We start from the raw sequence: 20987 nt of genomic DNA on the forward strand, positions 1-20987 counted from the left end.
ATTTTTATAAAGACACATTACACAGGTTGTTCTAGCAGTATTTATGCCAAAAAGACTGTGCACTGCCTAGGCTAAGATTATTCTGGTAAAATGATGCATTTCTCAAGCTTCTTTCTTGAGCTTAACTGAAATGAGTTAGTGTGGGTTTTTTTTGTCTATCCACAAAACTTATGCTTGCATATATTGAAAAAAATTATCTGTATATAATTACTACCTTAGCAACCAACATTTGCTGTTGATTTTCAATCTGTTGCTGTTGTCGGGCAGCCATATCTTGCAGTTCAGAAAGAGTGAGCTCAACACGTGGATTCCCAACCTGCAGAACAGAAAATGTTCCGTGAATGTGTTGATGTGTATCGGGGCATTCTGACCTGACAACCTAAATCCTCACTCATCAGAGGAAGATTAAAGGCTCCTCCCAAGTCCTCAGAAAAAGAGGAATGATGGGTACCTGTGAAAGAGTGAGGAACATCAGAGCAGAAAGGAGGGACACAGACCATGCATAGGAGCAGAAAAAGCAAAAAGTGGGAAAGTGGAAGGAGATAAGAACACTAAGAGACAAAACAAACAAGAGAAGAAAAAAAGAGCCCTTATCCTACATTTAACTCCTCTCTGTTCAGATGTTTGCTAGCACTGGCACGCAGTCCTGGTAAGGCACACATGATAACACACATGCAAGCAGGATTTTAGGCAGTAGGAGAATCTGAAGCTGCTTTCCTTTCCTAATATTTTCAGCATAACTGCCTTGGCAGCTTAAACTGCTGGTTCACGTTATTGATCTAGCACAGGACAAGACCACAGGAGAACCCTTAGATAAAGGGTCACTTAAGATCACATTCAAAGATGGTGAAAATTCTGATACACTGGGCTCATTCAGGGTAAGGATCTGTGAAAAACAGTCTGTACAAGTGAAAAGTAAAGCTGATTCCCTTCAGATTAGTAAGTGGACTATCATGAAATGCAAAGTATTAGCAAGGCTCACTCCTTTTGCATTTCAAAACTAACAGAAGCTAAAAAATTAGGATGGAGACAAAAATGATGAAAATTCTTTAAAATTCACACCGTGTGTGACCAAATTTCATATGTTTTAAAACATGAATGCATTGCTTTAATATATCTATAATTCTATCAACAAATATGATTAACATTATAGACCTAATTACTTCAACCACACTTTTTGTATGCAACCTCAAGAAAGAGAGTGAAATGTTTCAAGAAAAAGTCCAGAAGCTGACATTTGCTATTCAGAAAACCAAAACTCATAACCTTAGAATTGCAAGGTTTAACCACAACTTCAGAATTTCCACAGAAAGAAAATATCAGTCTTTGAAAAATTATGCTGCAAAGTTCAGAATAGCCCAACATCTGTTTCAAAGAATTTACACATAATTCAGTAATTTATTGGATCAATTAAAAGCTGGACTACTCTAATAATTCAGTAAACAATGTAATTTTTTCACCAAATTACATGACTACACTATTAGTAAACCAAACAAAAACTACAGCATTTGCTACCCACAACACAGTCAACACTGCCGAAAAAGGTAGTTAAATATTTTGGATATATTGACAAATAATACTGTTTCAAATGCTTATAAAATGGAACAAGGTTTGAACATTTTACAGACATACAGAAAAAAAACCCCAAACCAAAACAACGCCCCAAATTATGGATCTGATCTCACCTGACCCCACAGGAAAACTGATTTAGCTGTTCTGCTTTTCTGGGCCCACCCTACTGATACCCAGCATGTGTAGCCTGCAGTACTTGTACTTTACTCTCAGAAACTTCTTTTTGAGACCACATTATCTCAGGCACTTGGAATGGCTTTTTTTCATATTTCTACATCAAACTCCTACATAAGTATCAATTCTCCAACCAATGCACAATACAGAACTGTTTCTTTAAGCTTCATTTAGGAAATTAAAAGTTTGTTATAAAGTAACTGAATTATTTTTTGCTACCTGAATTAATATTTCATGTTGCTGCATATAATTCTTCAAATAAGACAGACACCAATCATGAAAATGAGCCAGATTTGGTTCACTAACTTTTAAGCTGCTCCATCTTGGACACATGATATAGACATATATATAGACATGGACATGTATATTCAGCTAAAATGGACATGTATACATGTATAAATGGACATGTATATTCAGCTAAAATGTTTAGATAAGGTTATTGTCCCTGTTTGAGCATTTCCCATAGAGTAAGTTATGAAGTGAAATTATAATGCTTACTGGAAATAAAACTGAAATTCCTTTTACTAGTCAACACTAATGAAAAATTTTTAGAGTAGAGCAGTAATTAAGAGAGGTAAAGTCCACTCAAGATAATAATTTATTATTTCAACACAAGGAAAAATTAGAACTTACTAGTGTGTAATTTTTTTATTAGCATGACTTATGCAGAGAAGAGTCCTTCCCAATATTCTTTCAGGGCAAGTAACTTGTATTCACTTGTGGCCACTGAGAGAGACACTCCATTATTAATTACTGACTGAAAGGCAGTAATTGGCAAAGAAAGTAAGGAAGCTTCTCCAAGTGCCATTCACAAACCAAAATGTGCTTAACTTGAGAAAAGAAAACAAAACAGAAAACCAGATGCTGCTCCCAAAACACCTTCAGGCTCTGCTGATTTCAGTTGGCATGACCAAATGCAAGAAAAACAAACTTCTACATCTGTTTCTACTGGGCTCTGCAGGCAATTCTTACCAGGGGCCCAGAAAGGCATGATGGCTTCCCTGGATCACTGATTTTAAAAGGGGAGTGTATGTGAATTAATAGTATTTTCTCAACACACATATGTGTCTCTTCAGAAATATGCAACGTGCATCAATGCATAGTTTTCCCAATGCCTCCTTTCTTTCTGCTTTAATTACCAGTTGAAGTTAAAAACATTGATAGCTCATTGTATTTCCAGTAGAAATTTTGAGTATAACACTGTCCAAGAAACACGGAGAAGTTTTATTCCACTAAGTGATCTTGTTAAAAATATATCCAGACTCAAAAAGTGACGTCTGTATAGGGATTGTGAGCATTTCAAAGTAAAAAACCCATTTCACCACATGAAAATTAAATTTTTTCTAAATGGATAATGTAACCTGGAAAGCACAATGACAGTAAGAAACTGGTTTGTAAAAGCACCAAAAACTAACAAAAAACCCCAACCCAGTTTAATCCAAGAGCTCAGAATTTTTACTGCTCTAAACAGGCATATTTGGAAGTCTCTCTCATAATGCCTGGCAAAGTACAGTATTATTTTGTATCATGTAAAATATAGAAGATTAATTATAAGATTAATGCAGATATTAGCATCTCCTTGAAGAAGCTATTAACTACTGTAAAATGTTCCATTTAGAAAGTCTAATGTCTAAAAACTTCTATAAATGGCAAAGCACAAGAACATGGGAAACAGTGATAATTAACCATTTAAACATAAATACCCTATGAGAAATCCTTTAATGTTCACCTCACTGAATACCAATATGTATCCCTTTCACTTCAAGAGCTACACTATACTTAGGGAAAAAAAAGTAGACAGCTGAGGAAACACAGCCTTGAACCTGTAACTTCACTCGCAGTTTTCTTCTTTTCATCCACATGGCAAAACCAGCAAACAGAGCGAGCAGAAGTCCTCTTCAACATCAAATCGATTACTTTCAGATACACTGTCGCTGGTTTCAGGTCTCCAAATCAGCACAGCTTCATTTTTGAAACAGCATGAAAAACACTGAATTCTTCTCTTGCCGAGATCTAGTTAAACTGATTAGTTCAGAGCACTTCATATTAGTTGAGTCTGCTTGTAATAATGTGTATGCAAACACCACCACAGAGAAAAAGCCTGTCTCAGTCCTTCTCCAGAACCCCAGGCTATGCCAGGCAAAGACAGCTCTGTGCTTCCAGCCCTTTAATGAGGCTGCTGGTTTCTCAGATTCTTACGTTTTGCTGCTCCTAGCAGTTATTAACAATTCCATCCAAGAAGTCAAGGCACTCACCTCTCATAACAAACACGAGCCTATCACATTTAAGGTCCAGACCTCCTCCTTTCTCCTGCAGCAAGGGAACCAGATCTCCTACAGAACTGAATTCTGAAGGAGGTACTAAAAAGCCACTACAAATACCTACTCCTCCAGATTCCACAGATTCATTTGCTACACGGTGATACATCAAAGCAGACAGTTTTGCTGAATTGTAAATTTCTTCTCATTGATTCACAGCAGCATTTACACAGGGATGAACTCCTAAATGAAATGCCATAGAGCAAACACTGCATTATTAGGCACATTATTAGGAAGTGTATTGTGTATGTCTCACATAGGCAAGAATAATTTACACCTATATTCACCAATTTCTTAATATTGACGGGGATCTTAAAAAAATTATACTTATGTTATTTAACATGCACTTTAAAAGGGCATGATGAAAGATAGCATTTGTAATGAACTCGAGTTTCAGCTTCTGACATCACCCTCCTACTAAAGCTAATATTTTACCATTTGATGATTAATATTTTTGAGACAGGTGAGATGAATAGTACAATAGTAATTAAACAGTTTGGGAACCAGTTTACAAGCAGCCTCAAAACAAATCATACCTTAGGCATTTAATTAAGGAAACAAACCTCCTTTAATATTTATTTCTACACATTAGTCTTGTCACACTAAAAATTTATTTTCTTATTCCTCCTTCCTTTCTCTGCTGTTTAATATCACAAACTCCTCAGTCTACATACTTCTGGACTATTATGAATTGTTTACTCATTGGCAACTCACAATGAAAAATTGCACCTGAACTTAAAATATTTCTTTTACAAGCAGGATGTACTGTAGTCAAGGGATGGAAGCCATAAGGGCAGATTCCAGTGGTTTTTTGCCTCTACTCCCAACAGAAAACTCTCTTTTAAGAGGAATCTAATTATGTCAATATTAAAATAAAAACCCCATGAGACCAAGCTTTTGAATAGATTATTTTTTAAAAGATGATAATTGGGATGTGGTCTGATTTTATGCAGCTTTTTTGCTTCCACTCTTAACCCATGAAGATACTTATTTCTGTTAATTTTCTAAATTTGCACTAGTAAGAACAGTTACTTTAAAAATAATAATAAAACATACACTAAATCCACACCTGACACTGTTACAATTTCAAAAGAGCTTTAAAGAAAAACCAAAACGCTTTACAGGCCACTATAAGGACTGGTGGTCTCATGTTTTGGTTCAGCAACAACCAGCCACTCAAACAGCCAGTAAAGCATAATGTAACCAACTAATTGAAAAAGAAAAGCAGAGTAATACAAAAACTTACGAATCATTTCCTGCATACTATCTCTTCGGATCTTTTTCTAGGTTTGCAAGAACCACCATGTCATTAACGTCCCTTATCTATTTATTCCTTCTTTTTCGTTCACACCCATCTCCCACACAATCTTCTGAAGTTCCCTTTCCAAAACCCTGCATAAGGAACCACAGGTTCAAGTAACTCAAGCTTCCTGAAACTGGCCAAGCTCCACCCTCTCCTGTGCATATTCTTGTACACTCAATCATGTTCTACAAACTCTCACATATTTTCTAGTCTTCTTCCTATCATTCCCCCCACCCCCATCACCTCTATCCTTTCTCCCTCATTTAGTACTTCTATTCTTCTACTTTGTTCCACCATTCTGTTCCTCTCTTGTCACAGTCAGAAATTAATCTGAGGTTAAACCACCAACTGCCAAGGTCAATGTCACTTAAAATGTGAACAACCAGCACACAAAGTTTAAAAAGTCTGTGCCTTAGCTTCTACTGTGGAGCTCAGAAGAGCTGGTTCTGGCTCTGCCCATCAAAATGGTGACCCAGAACGTTTTTGCCTGTGTTGCACTACTTTCAACCATCTTTATTAAACCAATATTGTCATTCTGTCAGTATTCAACCAGTTTATTAAAAAGTCAATACAGAGCAGCTACTGAAGATAAAGCAGCAGATACCCCATATGCAGCCCAGCTCCACTGTTTATTCTTTACATAGGCTGCCACTCTAAAACTGTTACACAGATAAGGAAAATTTTGGCCAAATGACCTTTATAGCAAAAGCAAAAAAAAAAAAAAAAACCCAAACCAAAAAAACCGCAACAAAACCAAATCAAAAGGACTTCTCTGAAGTCCTCCATACCTTCCTTCTTGAGATAGTAAAGGTAATCATATCCTCAAGGAAAAAAAATGTGAAAGAAACACTCTTTACCCAAATGGGGTACACACTAGCATACCAAAGACTGAGGGGGAGGGGACACACACCCATTACCAAACCAAAACCACAGTACTATTAGAGGTAGAAACTGCAAGAGAGAGAAAAATTCCAAGAAGCAACAACTTAGAGCTCGTGAAGGAATTTACATCCCCCATGTGGGCTTCATTGAGGAGACATACAATTCTGCCATGGCAAAAAGAAAACATCATCTCCACCCTAACAGGAGAGCACAGCACACGTGAGAAAGATCCTGCAAGTTGCTCCTGAGAAGGTTTCAAATGGCTACATGGAAATGCACAGTAAATACTTAGGTTTTACTGCACACAGTGAAAGACTCACCTTTCCATAACCCACAGCAGTTTTAAGTTGCTCTTACTTCCTAGGGCACAGGAGGGAATACAAAACTTAGCTCCATATGAGGGATTTACCTTTGCAGAGCTGTCAAATCCCAGAAATCTACAGAGCTACGTGACAAACAGAACTGGCAGATCTGGAACTAGGTATACGAGCATGTGGGCAAAAAGGGAGTGAAGTGTATCACATAAATGAGCATTTTCCAAGAACAACGCAGAGTGACAACTATACAATGAAAAGGGGTAGGTTGGAGTGCTCTCCAGCCACCGAATTCCAGACAGGGATTGGCGCTTTGACAACTCTCAGCCTCTCCAAACCAGAGTGCTGTCACCCCTCTGGGCCATCCCTGCATTTCCTCCCCTGTATGGCATTTACAGCAAAGGAATAACAGCTCTGGCTGAAGAACTCCAAACTGCCAGAGCAGGAGAGAAAGGAACAGCTTGCTTTGCTGCTGAATCTACCAAAAGATTTTCTTATTCTCCAATGCTAACCTGGACAAGAGCAGCAGAAGCCCAGACATGTTCCATCTTTGCCTTCAGCTGCATGCAAAATAACAAAGTTGGGGGGATGTTCTAAAAAGCCCAGCTGGCAACAAATCCTTAAGGGTTGCTGGTGAAAATATCCAAGACACACCTTGGGTACCTGTCCTTGGCACAACAGTAGTGATAAGGAAAACGGATGGAAGATTTCTGAGTTTATTATGTCACTCCTGCATCAGATAGGTCTTATATAAAAAGTATGCGGCCTCCTTTTGCTTTCTGAGGTCTATAGGAGGAAATGGAGCATCTGCTGAAGATTAGTGATTGAGATCTCTGTAAATTTCTGAAATATATTGTCCCTATATATCATCAAATTCAAGGTTTTTAATAGATTTTTTACCATATTTTCCATAAAACCTGATCTTAGTGACACACATAACAAACAACTAGAAAATTCTTTGTCTAAACTCATGTGTAATGCTATAAAAAGACAAAAGAAAGTATCTGTTTTTATTTAAACTAAAATAGAGTTTGTGCTGATCTCGACATGGATAACATTATTTCTAGTTTAGTGGCTTTATCCACAGCTCAGCCTTGCATTTTTTTAATTGGGTCAGAAACATGCCGATAGCAGAAATCCATTTTAAAGAATCCAATGACAATAGCACGTGCCTTTTTTTAGCTTAATGGAAATGAATTAGCTAATTAAACCCAGAAAAGATACCCAGAATATTGGGAATTAAAGAAAATCTACCTAGTGTGTACTATCTCATGATAATAAAATAATCCTGCAATTAACATCACAAACACAATTGGGTAATTTTACCCCACAATCCAATTATAAAGTATTATTGCATCATGCAAATAAAGACACTAACAGTTTCTTACAATAAAGTTGCTTCAACTGCATCACAGTTTGCTGAAGAATGTCACATTATCTATAGTTGATAAAAATCTTAACTTCACTCAGTCTACACTGTCTGTTAGTAATTCCTCCAATTTGCTGGTGCTTGTGAGTCACTCCATAAGAAAATGTTTAAAGTCTACTCAGTATAAGCTACAGACTCCAGATTTCCTGTTTTCCCATATTACTTTCTTAGTGAGGCTGCTATTTTAAGCAGAACAGCTATGAAAAGACAGAACTTAACAAAAAATGAAAACAATGTTAGAATAGATTTTCAAAATTAGAAATGGATTTAAGCATATATTGAACATCTGCTACATCTGAAATAGACTGCTTATAAATTACTTCTAGGAAAGAAGCATCTGAAACTTGTTTATTTAAAGCACTTCTTTCTTCCTTGTCCTTGCAGCCACTTTTAAACAGCCACAGAAATCTTAAGTATGTTTATATTAATTTTAGTCTTGGCTAAAATACCCAGTAGCTGATTTTTAATTAAACATCAACCTCATACTCCTAAAAACAAAAAGCATCTTAAAAGAGATTATGCATTCTTGTTGAAATATGAGTTGTACATAAAATCTCAGGCATTTTTACAACACTGATCCTTTTACTCATAGTGATTTTGAGTCATAGACAAGATACAACACACACTGAAAATACACTGTCTAGATCCTTTAGAAATGGTCTTGGAACTATATTTTTCTGGGTCTTTTCTAAAAGCAACAGCTTATTCTGACAGGATTGCTAAGGATGCTTAAGATGCAGTTATTGTTAGTCTGAATAATACGTTTAGCACCAACTCTGTGTTATTCTGCCCTTAATTGTTTCAATACAAAGTTTTTCTGTGATCTAATACTGTTCATATAAGAACAGTATAATGAAAAATTTCTAAAACACAAAAGCACTGAAAATAAGTATCCTGAAAGATGTGTTGCAACCTTAGCGTACAACTTGTATTTCCCATTAAAGCAAACTGTTAAAAGCAAAAGTTGACCATGACATTTTGAATGACTGAGCTTTTGAAAAAGTCTTAAAACATAAGAAAGATAGTAAATGCATGTAAGAAAATCTGATAAAGAATTTCAATTCACAGATAAAGTCTTACAAAACCCAGGCTGGTCTGCATTCTGGTCATGTGACAACTAAATCCAAAATCATTTAAATTGAAGTGCAAAAGCTGCACAGCACTTAAATAACATGCCCAAAGTGCAAAACAAACAAATTTTGAAAAGTAATTCATTACCTGTTCACTATTTTCCCATCTAATTGCAAGAGAGCACATCTTTATTTCGCAGCACTGCCCGTCAGCTGTAAACATTTCCGACGCTTCAACACGCTTCAGCTCCATCTTTCTGCTCTTTTCTGCCTACACTACTGGTTTAACAGTTTGTTGTGAGCAAGCCAAAACAACAACCCTGCACATCTTACGAGTTCCTGCATGGCTGTTTGGCTCAGTGCGATCAATAGTAGGTAGGATGCCTTTTAATCTTACTCCATATGGGATGCAGGTTTCCCCAAACTCTATCGATATGAAAAGCTGTCTCTCTGCATTCATCAGCAATCAGCTAACGGAAAAGGCTAGTGGATTTTGCCAGCAGTAAAAGACCTAATCACGGCAAGATCAAGCCAGCTGTCAACTATAATCAGCTTGATTCATTGCACTTTTCATATTCAATGGAAAATGTTGAGCAATATACAGTTCTTTCACAGTTATCAGGTTAAACTGAAAGTGTAAGACTATAGACAATTTAGCTTGAAAAACACATGGATTATTTGTTCCTTTGTATTTCTGTAGTACTACCAATGCTGGGTCAAACCTAAATACCAAAGAAATCACAAAAATCATTGCTTTTTGTATGCAATTTTACTGTTTAAAGTGACAGCAAACCATACCATCTGAAACTTCGTTTCTTTATTAACAGAGACTGCCTAAGATAAAAGGCAGAGTCACAATAGATACCACAATCTTATGCAAATAACCTTTACAGTGTTTGCTATTTGCTTTTCCCTACATAATTCAGCTTTTCCTTAAATCTTGCATGCAACAAGATGAATATATGAGCCAGCAATAAAGCTAAAGCATGTGTGCAATAGCATAAATCAACAATCTGCAAGCCAGAGAAGACTCGAACAAGCCAAAACCTAGACCTAAGGATTTTTAAATATTAAAAAGTACAGAAAATACTGAACTCCATTAACAATTTCTTATGTATCTACAAATCAGGGTACTGTAGAAGATAAAATCCCAAAACATTAAAAGCTGTTTACCTTGTCAAACTCACAAATGCCATGCAAGTTTACCCTCTCTTCCTTCTTTCAAGAAAGTAATTCAAGCATGATTCACTGCACTTATAGAAGAGATCCAGTCAAATGGGTCTCCATAAGAACAGTGAAGAACTCTATGTCCAAGCACAATACAGTGACTATTCCAGCTGAATAAAGAACAGGCTTATTTTTAGCAAGCAAGTAAAGGTATGAGCTGTAGAGTATGATCATCCACTAGGAATACGAGAAGAAGAACAAGTTTAACTCCCTTGCTCCTAAATTAGCCAGAGGAATTTTCATTTTTCTCGGCTTTGATCCGAGGAAGACTGCAGGGGGAACAAACTTAGCAACCATTAGATCTGGAGGCAGCTGCAGAAACAAAAGAGAAATAGAAAGGTTCACTCGCCTGGGAAAAACATGCAGGTGTTTTGGACCAGGTATGCCTGGTGTCCAGAGGCAAGATGGACAGGAAACTAAATGAGCAAGTCAGTGAACATGGAAAGGTGTGTCAGAGAAAGGAGGCCACAGCAGCACTACATGAGAAACACCACAGAGACCATGGAAAAGATGAGAGAAAACACTGATCTGCAAATGACACAGCTACATAAAAGACAGAACTCTAAATTTGGACTGAAAATGAATACCTGGCCTTGCATGGACCAGTAGAGTCTCCTGCTCTGAACTGAAAGCTGTTCAGAGTCAGAGCAACAGTCCAAACTCTCAAACTTTCACATTTAAGCTCTCAGAGCCACGCAGTGAATTTCATAACCAGTCTCCTATAAAGATCTACAGAAATAAAGGAAAAGACAAGTCCCAACTTTGTTAAAAGAACTTGATACTAAAATATATGGTTTAACTAAAAATGATACTAATGTGACTGCAAAAGGATACAACTGTGACAGAGAGCATTGAAGTGTACAGCACAGGTGAAAGGGCTGCACAGCAACACTTAACACAGAAAAATAACAAGTCTTTAAGTAACATTTACTTTGAGATTATATGTGCAATGTTGTAACTCAGCTGAAACACTCATTCTAACTTGTTCTAACTTTATGTAAGAGCCAAGCAGCCCAGGATCGCTATGTGCAGTGACAACTGGAAGAAATTCTTCGCATGCTTCATTTATTTAGAAATCCAGGGAAAAGAGTGAATTGTATTGCTCCATGTCCACCACACAAACATAGGAAAATAAATACATAGTTGGAGATTAAACAAACATGCAGACTTCTCCTCCTCCCCTGCCATGGATATCTGCAGCTAAGTATTGCTGTAAAACTGCAAAGCCATGAGTGAAGAAAAGCAGAGCTAGATCTGCAAAAACAGAAACTAGAGGTAGAGATTCAGTAAACAGTGCAGTTAAGGTATTTTCTCCTCTGTAAAATGGGAACACATCCTCTGGCTGTTCTGAACTAGAAAACCACATATTCAGTTCCTGTAACTTGGTGAACAGAACTCTCTTTAATGCCCAGAGAAGCAGCAGAACTACAAAATCTGTACACTGCAAATAAGTGTGTGTAAATGTCTGTATGGCACAAGTCTGGATTCTATGACTCTCATATCCACAGCCATCTAGATAGATATCTGGTATCTGGAGTGACAGAGATTAAAAATTATTTAACTGCATGGAGAAGACATGGAGAAAAACAGCCCTTTCACAAGGTTCCAAGTGGGTCCCAAGAATGCTCCCGGATCCCAACCAGTCAAATAACCCTTAGACTCATCAAACCAAACTAAGTCAGATGTTAAAAGTGAGTATTAGTCATAAACTAATCCTAACATAATTAAAATTGTAATAGGGAAATAATCACAGAGTAAGTGGAATGAAACCTATGAAATTATTCTCACAAAATCTAAACAGACAGTAACTTTGTCCATTATGGACTGCAACATATTTGAGATTGCACAGGACAAGTTAAAATGCGCTTTTTATTCCAAATCCAAGAAAGATGTGATTCTGCCCAGGTTTAAAAAAGGCCTCAGAAAGAGGTATGAGGTCAAGAGCATTTGAATTCCCTACAGCTTCACAGAAATACTTTCTACAGGATCACACAATTATTAATTTTTTAGAGATGCTCCCCTACATAACTATCCTTTACTGAGGTGTGAAAAGACTCAGATATCTAGTCTGGCAAGAATTCAAAAGCTATTTGTATGCATTAAAATTAGCTTTAGACTTTAATTTTTTTTCCTGCTTCCTAATTTTTTTTTCCCTTCAATCCTTTAGTTGGATTAGTTTTTCTATTTTTTTTTGAAGAGCAACATACTGCCAGCTGTCTGGAAAATGCTTCAGACAGACTTAAAGACCTCTATCACTCTGTGGAGAATCCAAACTCGATTAACTCTGAGCTAGGAACTGAACCAGGAATTCAATGGTGCAAAAGGTTGCTGTAGGGGCAGCAAGGCTTCCCTCTCTAACAGATAAACAATTTTCAGAATCTATACCTTATAAAAGGGAACATCTCTGACAGCAGGAATAGTAGACAAGTTTTTGTCTCTTTAACAAAAGCAACAGAGAAATTTGCAGCAGAAAACTAGGAAAACTTGAATCTGATTTAATTACCCTTTTATTAGAAGGTCAAAAGGTTCCAGGAAGCTTACATGAATATTTCTTCAGGAAAAAATGCTCTTCTGCACACTATTAGAATTGTTTGTGCCTAAATTGTTTAGAATCATCTTTTAATGGAATTATTTACTTTGACTTTGCTATGAGACACCTGAATCTAAATTTCAAGAGTAACATATTTTTCTGTTCATTTTAAACAAATTTGATTAAAACCTGCCTTATGTGAATGGCAGCCCCTTCCAAGCCCACTGTTAAATGTTATAAACAGAGTGCTTAATACTTACAAGCTTATATTAAATTGAATTTGCAGCTCAGCTTTGAAGAACAACTTCTATCCAGACTAAGCTCTTTATCTTTCAATAGTTCAAATGAGAAACTTCAAGCAAATACATATAATGTATTTCTCATCTGAGTTTATTACTTCTGTTAAAAATGTGACTTGTTTGCCTTTTTCCTCACAATTAGATTTGTTATATCTTGAGCAAGAATACTTGGAAATGGCCTCCCATAACATTAGATGTTTAATGCCTTTTTATCTAGTCACACTCATATGGATGAAATGGTTAAAACTAATGAACAATTTATAATTCTATTCAGGGATTTTGGCACCACTTGTAAATCTATCTAATCTCTAAGCATAGAATGGGACAAGTCACAGCACAGGCACTCAAAAGCAGTGCAGTTTTCCTGCTGTCATGATGGAGTGGAATACAGAGACTCCATCAGCAACCATACACTCTTTGAAATTAAATCAATGCTAAAAAAAAACTGCCTTGTGTATACACCTATGTAGAAGTTTTAACCCATCTGTTAATGGAATTTCCCTAAGAATTCCCTCATTATAAGAGTCTCCTGGTACTAAAACAGCTGGACTACCTGTTGTAATTTTTGCTAAAAGCTTGATTTGAGACACTTTAACAGGAATAGTGAGCATGAGTTCTGTTACCTAATCAGCACAAAACTTTTAACACTCAACTTTATCTACTGGTCACGCCTTCAATACTAAGAAAATTTGCAGGAGCATGTCTCTGGTTTGGGATGATGGTCAACTTTTCTTCCTCTACACAAATTTCCTTTATACTAATGTTAACACAAATTCTGTAGTGAGATAAAATGAGGTTGCACTTCGTATTTCTTGGCAGAGGCTCCAGTCAACATCCATTAAGAAAAACGCTTATTGATATCATTCTCTCTAAATCAGGGGAACAATTTTAGAAACAGCAAAAATAAGTTTAAATAATAGGCAACAGAGACCACAAACTGAGATTTTATGCTCCTCAAGTAAATTATTATGTACAAAATAGTTTATATTTAAAATATATTATTATTTATATATAAGCAACTACAGCAAATGAGTATTTCTTCATATACAGACTGTTTTCATTACACTAATCTACTTTTATTCAGTCCAATACATTTGACTTCTGTCATGTTCCTGTACCACATCCTTTTTTCCACCCCCGGAACTACATCTGTTTTCGTGTTTTCTCATCTCCAAGAAATTTCTGGGCTGATTACCTTTTCACCTGGACAATTGTCATCATCCAGTAAGAGCTCTTTCTGGGGGAGCAGCATCTGATCCACATCTCCTACTGAGGGCCGGCAGCTCAGCCGGGATGGGGTTCCCCAGTCCCTCTCCTGTCTGCCACTGACCCCCAGTGGTTTCACCTATATTTGCTCTGCCTCACTGTTCAGACTGCTGCTACCATGGAATGATGCTTGGATCATGCTAACACATCTGAAAGCAAACAAGACCCAGCATTTGGATGACCACTGTTTCACGGCCACCAATCACAGAATCAAAGAATGATTTAGGTAGAAAGGAGCCTCTGGAAGTCACCTGGTTCAATAAGCCCTGACTGGAGCAATTCAGACTACTCAGGACTTTATTCAGCCAGATCAAAATTCCACAGACTCTGAACAGTCTGTTCCAATGTCTGCTACTCTCAATGATAAAACATTTTTCCCCTTATTTATTTAGAATTCCCCTTGTTACAACTTGTGTTCAGCTCCAATTGGCTCAGTTACACAAGCTAAAGAAAGGAAGCTGAGGAAGAGGCAGCTGTTCTCAGAGAAGAGAATCCCTCCTGAGACACTATCCAATCTCCCGGTCAAAAGGAAATGTTTAGTTATGTAAGTCTGATCTTCACTCATCTGTACCTTTGTGTACTGGCAGAAAGATCAGGTCCCAACTACAGCATAAATCCACTTCTAAGACAAAGTTGTAAACAAAAAGCAAACCCCAAAAGGTCACCTCTGGAATAAGAGCACTTGTCAGTTCACAAAACCTCACCAAGTTTTTCCTTGAGACTTTATTATGCAGAATGCAAAGTTTCCAGATGAATACTTACAGGTAAGTATTCTTTTTGCACAAATGTTTCACTGCTGGAAGAGACTTAGCCTATTCTATTTTTAACTTGAAAAAAATCTAATTAAATTTAAGCATTTACATAATGTGATTTTAAGGTAACAATTATTTAAGTAATTGCTGATCAAGTACATATAATTTAAAGAACAACAAAAAAAATCTTAGTTCATATGACAAAATGCCAATTAATAAAATCATCTAAATTTAACTGGATAGATTGCCCATAATTATTTCCAAGATTATTGGTTCAATCAATGAAACTAACATTCATCCTAAAGTTTTCTATGCATATCACACTTACAGCTCTACCCAATATTAAGCACGAAATCAAGCAGGTACACATAATAAAAATATACCTGAATGCAGAGTATTTGGTAAAATCTGAGCTGTCTTCAATGTTCCATTGGTTTGTGTTGATTTTAGGGCCAGTCTAACATTCAGCATTGCCAGCAACAATGAATAAGCCTAATGCATTACGTAAGTGTAAGCTGATTAAATCCTTGATCCTGAAGCCACCTCTTTTCCCCCCTCCCCCTCTGATTTAAAACTTAGCACAATTGAAAATCTTAGTTTTAAACACCTCCAAAGCCTAATTTGTACCATTTTTAGCATAAAACCCACCACAATTTTACATTACTATAACACCCTCAGTTTTTAGTCTTCTATTTTCATAAACCTGGTATTTAATACACTTTATTTCCTAAACCTGGTAAAAGTCCTTTTTAAAGTGATCAGTTCCCCACCAAATTTTAATTTTGTGGCCAACTTTTGGTATTAAAAAAAAAAAAAAAGAAAAAGAAGTGTCCTGAATGGAATGAAGACAGAAGTGTTATTCAAGTTATCAAGTCTGAGCTTTACCCCTAGAACTCACAGCAAATTCAATTCAATACAGAGCCATGCTATCATAGAGCTTAGCCCTGGCAAGAAGTGAGACTGTAAGGCATCCTGCACATCCCAGTCCTAATTTCCAAATGTACTACATCTCAAATGGAGTATCTGAGCTACAACCCACACAGAGGAGTAGATCAGGGGATGTCATGAAAGAGTTCTGTTCCCCCAGCACTTTAGAGCACCATGATCTCACTACATTGTCAATATGACAATGGCAGCAGGATAAACGGATCCATGCAGCAGAGGGTATCAGCCAGTGTTCTCTACAGAACAGGAACGCAGAAAGCAATACATGATTAACTGTTGTGAATAGGGAAAAAAATTCCTTCCCCTAGGTCCACATGCCATACACAAAACAAGCTGCAAAGAGCTGCAAAGTGACTGAACAACTCTGCTGCTACATGGGAGAGTGTGTAAATTTTAGATGGTAATTATCAGGCAATATACAAACTCAGAACAGTTGAATCTGTGCAATTGTTTTTAAGATTCTCAGCTTGAAAAAAATAATTTGTTTGCTTTTAAGTATTATTTGCTTGAAGTATTATTTTACTCTGAGGAAGAACCATATGCACATTTTTAAAGTGACAATGCTTCGCTAAGACAATATAACTAAGAATTGCTGAGTTCAAATGTGTTTATTGAAATTTTAACATGTTTAAAAATGGCTAACTATAGCTGAAGTGTCTTGGTAAAGGCAGCAGAATGGTCCTGAACAAACAAGAACAGACTATGCTTTGCAGAATCATTATTAGTATTGAAGATAAGACGAGAGAAGAAAGTAATGAGAGTTTCAGCTCAGGAGTAGAAGGCTTTTAAGCCATGTTAATTTTAAAAGAGACATACAATGTTTTATGTACAAAAGAGAAAATGTTCAAGCCAGGAATCACAGGTTGCTTATGGTATGTAATTTGTATTTTTAATTAGAAACCCAGTAATATATAAGTTAAAAAACCTCCATGTGTAGAAATTAATCAAGTGCATAAAGCCAGTATAAAATGATGGCTCTGAGGGATATGCAAGCTCTTCTACCAGCATCTGAAAACATCCCAATTCATAGATACATCCTCATGTTTCAACATATATTGGATGCTATGAATCAGTACCAGTGAGATAAATCAAAGGAAAGATATGTGGACAGGCAATATAAGTGTGAAAGTATAATGTAGCTTCTTTTTACTTCACACAAAATGAATACAACAGATTAGAACATGAATTAATAAGTCTCTGGAGTGTCTCACATCACGGAATTTCTTTCTAGACAGAAAATTCAGAGTAGTTGATAAAAACGACACATTGTCCCATTAATTTTCTAACAAAATCAAAACAAAACCAAGATCAATATATTTTTCCTAGTTCCCATCATAACACACCTTGAATAGTAAAAATTTTTAAAACACAAAGTGTTTGAGTGGTGCTGATCCAAACCTTTAAGATTTATTACATACCCCATTCTCTGTTCGTTTCTCCACTGGTATATTTATACCATTTCTTTGATTTTGGGCTTGACGTCCACCTAAAAGTAAAGCGTCACTCTTAGTGCAAAGTTCAGTTTTCAACACAAATACATTTTACTCTTGAGTCTGTTCTCATATGTTCTGAGAATTCTGTTCAAGAATTTGTATCAAACTTTTACCTGTGAATTTTTATTCTGTTAGTTTCAACTCTTTCTTAGTAAAGTTACTTTTTGTAAAGAGTGAATCAGCAGAAATAAAGCCTTTACTTCACAGAATTCCTCAGTTAAAAGTACAGACATGCAGCTCTATTTTCCTGACTTCTCTTGAGGCAAAATGGCATGAAGGACAATGTACTCAAGTTTTATATTTTGTGTCCAGAAGAAGTAGCTTCAACTGAACACATTATAAATTAAGACAGTAGAGGAAGTTTTTCTAATGTCTAACTTATAAACAAATTTAAACTAGAAATCTATCCATAGCTCAATGATGAATTAAAAAGCAAGCCATGCAAGCATGGCTTAGAAGCAATGCTTTCCTTGTACATTGAAATTCTTTGGCTTTAACTGTATCTTAAATTTCTTAACATACTTTTTATTGGTATTGCCCAAAGGATAACAGACTACTTATGAAGTATCTAATTAATAAAAAATTCCCTCACATATTTTTGGGTCTGCCACTTCTGCATTCAAAACAAGCAGGAACCACTTAAAAATAAGAGAAGAAGCCTCAGCTGAAACCAATAAGGACTCAGCAAAGACTTGAAATCCTGTTGTTAAAAGCAGTCAGATTAGTTGAATGAGTCAGGATAATCTGGGCATGCAAACACACCTCACTGAGACACCTTTCCTGTCCTTCAGACAGTCTGACAGCCATTAAGTCTACAATGCACAGTCTCAAAACTCTTCTCAAAGATTAAGTACAGTCTACACCAGTAAGATCAGAAAGCTAAAACACTTGTATTTTTTTATGCCAGTCTTTTAAGAAACCCCACTTCATAGGGCACTGTTTCATATAAACACTTCTCCTTTAGAACCAAGCAGACCAGCAATTTTTCAAGATGCAAATTTTCATGACTATTAAATATACCTAGATGAAGTACTATCTAGAAAGCAAAGGCACTGAAACCTCTGCCAGTGATGTCTGTTAAATAGATCTGACTTCTTAAAGGAGGCAAAGGAGTTACTGAATCTTTCTCTTTGCAACTGAAAGAAGAAAAAAGAACCATTCTACCCTCTCAAAATGTAGGGACTTTCAGTAAGAAAAAACATCAAGTCTCTAATATCCACCAATATTTTTGGATCCAAATATAGCAGAATATGAACCTATCTTGCTATTAATCAACAGACTGGTAAAAATTATTCTCAAGAAGAGAACTGGTGCACAAGAACAAGAATAAAGGTGCCCCTGAAGACGGTTCAAAATGGCTTTGATACAAGGAAGTTGTGTTACATATAACCACTGAGGTTCAATGAATGAACTGAAAACCAAACTCACTTCAGAAATCTTTTAAAATTTCTTTCAGTCACACCACTACAGGATAAATGTACTTACTCTGTTCATTGCTTTCAGCTGGTGACTCTTCATGACGAAGAAAAAATTTCACCTCTTCCCTGCGGGGCCCCCACTTCTGTAGGTGGTCATACATCATGTGATCAAAGGGTATGGGGCGCTCTACAAGTACAAAACCAAAAAAACCTCATCACAACTCCTTAAAACCAAGCAGGGTTATACAGAACTCATTAATAGTCAGAATGTCCTTTTTGGCAGCAATTCAACCTATCTGATATATTTTGTCTTACATGGAGTCTAAGAAACAGGCACCCACTGGATGTACGGTATTAAAAGCTTGCCTGCTACTGTAACACAGCTCAGTGCTCCACAGGACTACAGAACCAGCTTGCAAATCCATACCAGTGTTTAGGAACCCTAATTTAGGAACTAGCAACTTTGCTCCCCATCAACACCAAATGGGCCATTTGTTCTATTATTAAAATGATTCATTCAATTTGAACCTCTGGGTTTCCACACAGACAAAAAGCCTTATCATTATATTGACATTTAATCTCCTAAGTACTTGAGCATGTACTCCTACTCTGATACACTTTGCCAGACACTAACTTCCAGTATATGTGGAATTACTGGCAACTCTTTGAACAAATAAAGATTAAGTTCTATGCAACAGCCAGTCTCTTGGCTTCTCCCCAAGAAAACATTTGCATACAGTAATTATTTCATCTAAATTGATCATGTATATTGTTACTAAGACATTGCACACTATATATTCAGTATTTCAAAATGAGACTACATTTAAGAAGACAAGTTTTTCACTGCTTCCATAATTACACTTGCATTTATTACCAGTTGTTTTTATTAAGATAATAAAATCCCCATTTTAAGATCTCATACTAGCTAAGGTACCAAGATCCATCTTCTAACCAGAATAAAATTTTAATGTTTTATATACTATACTTTGTTGTTGAAAGTAAAATACTTTTGACCTCCAAAACCCAAGCCACATTATCTCCTACCAGGAAAAGTACCTCTAAGTTTGGTATCCATTTCATACTTCACTCATTTGACATGAGAAGACAAAATGATTCAAAGATAAAAGAAATCCTGGGAAATGCCTGGGGAAACCAATTCACAAGTATACCTTTATGTAATGAAATTTATCTAAATTTATATACATCATGAACTACATAGATGTACACATCTTGATACTCTTAGGATACTTAATTGTTAAAAACCAATCTGTTTTAATCAATTGTTTTACAATGCACTTAATAAACTTTTGTCAAAATATGTCATGTCAAGTAGGTATGTGATTAACACAATTTAGCCACAGTTAGATCTAGCTGCTTTCAGTGGGGAAAGGTCATTCAAACCGCAAGTTAATCCTATTAATCAGGTGGCTGGAAATTTATCTTTCTTTTAAAAAAACCTGCCCCCCAAAAAACCCAACCCCCTCCAAAAGCAAACCAACAACTACATTTAAAAAATTTTTGATTTGCTTCACTTCTTACTGTTCCTCCCTCAAGTGGTGTCATGGAAACTTTGTCAATAATGTTTAAGCACACAAGAATACGGTCAGTGGCTTATTACTGCTCAGTTCTTGAAAAAGAATTTAAAAGCATGATTTTCAGGTTTTTCAACTCTGGTAAAGTAAAGTAAGGTTTCAAGTGCTTTGAAGCATATCCACTAAAACTGCAGCATGAGTCTTCTAAAGATCACTGAATGTAAAAATATTTAAGTGGTTTAGTTCAGAGACTTTAGAACACAAGATATGAATCTTTAGGAATTTCTCCCAAACAGAAAAATTGCTAGACAAACCCAGCTGTAACAGGGCTGGACTAATTATGGAATGGTGAGGAGTAGCTGCAGCTTCACTCCTGGTTGAGCTGGTCTCCCAGTAAAAGTAAGGCCTGATCCCAGGAACTAGTCAAAATAAGAGGTATCATTTACATAATGCACCTTCAATA

At 36.3% G+C, this 20987-nt stretch overlaps 1 protein-coding gene across 8 annotated transcripts in view; it reads right to left on the reverse strand.

Annotated features, from left to right (window-relative positions):
- Positions 1-20987, reverse strand: part of PPP1R13B (protein phosphatase 1 regulatory subunit 13B) — an 82267-nt gene that overhangs the window by 18274 nt on the left and 43006 nt on the right. For 4 of the 8 annotated variants that reach the window (XM_018907166.3, XM_030240052.2, XM_030240051.2 and 1 more), the window contains exons 3-5: positions 19060-19179; positions 17500-17567; positions 215-316 (exon numbers count right to left, since the gene is read on the reverse strand). In XM_018907166.3, the coding sequence (XP_018762711.2) occupies positions 215-316; positions 17500-17567; positions 19060-19179 (290 nt within the window). Of the gene's footprint in view, positions 1-214; positions 317-3569; positions 3624-4001; positions 4149-9210; positions 9346-10235; positions 10391-17499; positions 17568-19059; positions 19180-20987 lie in introns of those variants that run through there. The other 4 variants (XM_018907173.3, XM_018907170.3, XM_018907172.3 and 1 more) reach the window with 4 other exon arrangements.

The sequence above is a fragment of the Serinus canaria genome, chromosome 5, assembly GCF_022539315.1.
Source record: "Serinus canaria isolate serCan28SL12 chromosome 5, serCan2020, whole genome shotgun sequence".
Classification (NCBI taxonomy): Eukaryota; Metazoa; Chordata; class Aves; order Passeriformes; family Fringillidae; genus Serinus; species Serinus canaria.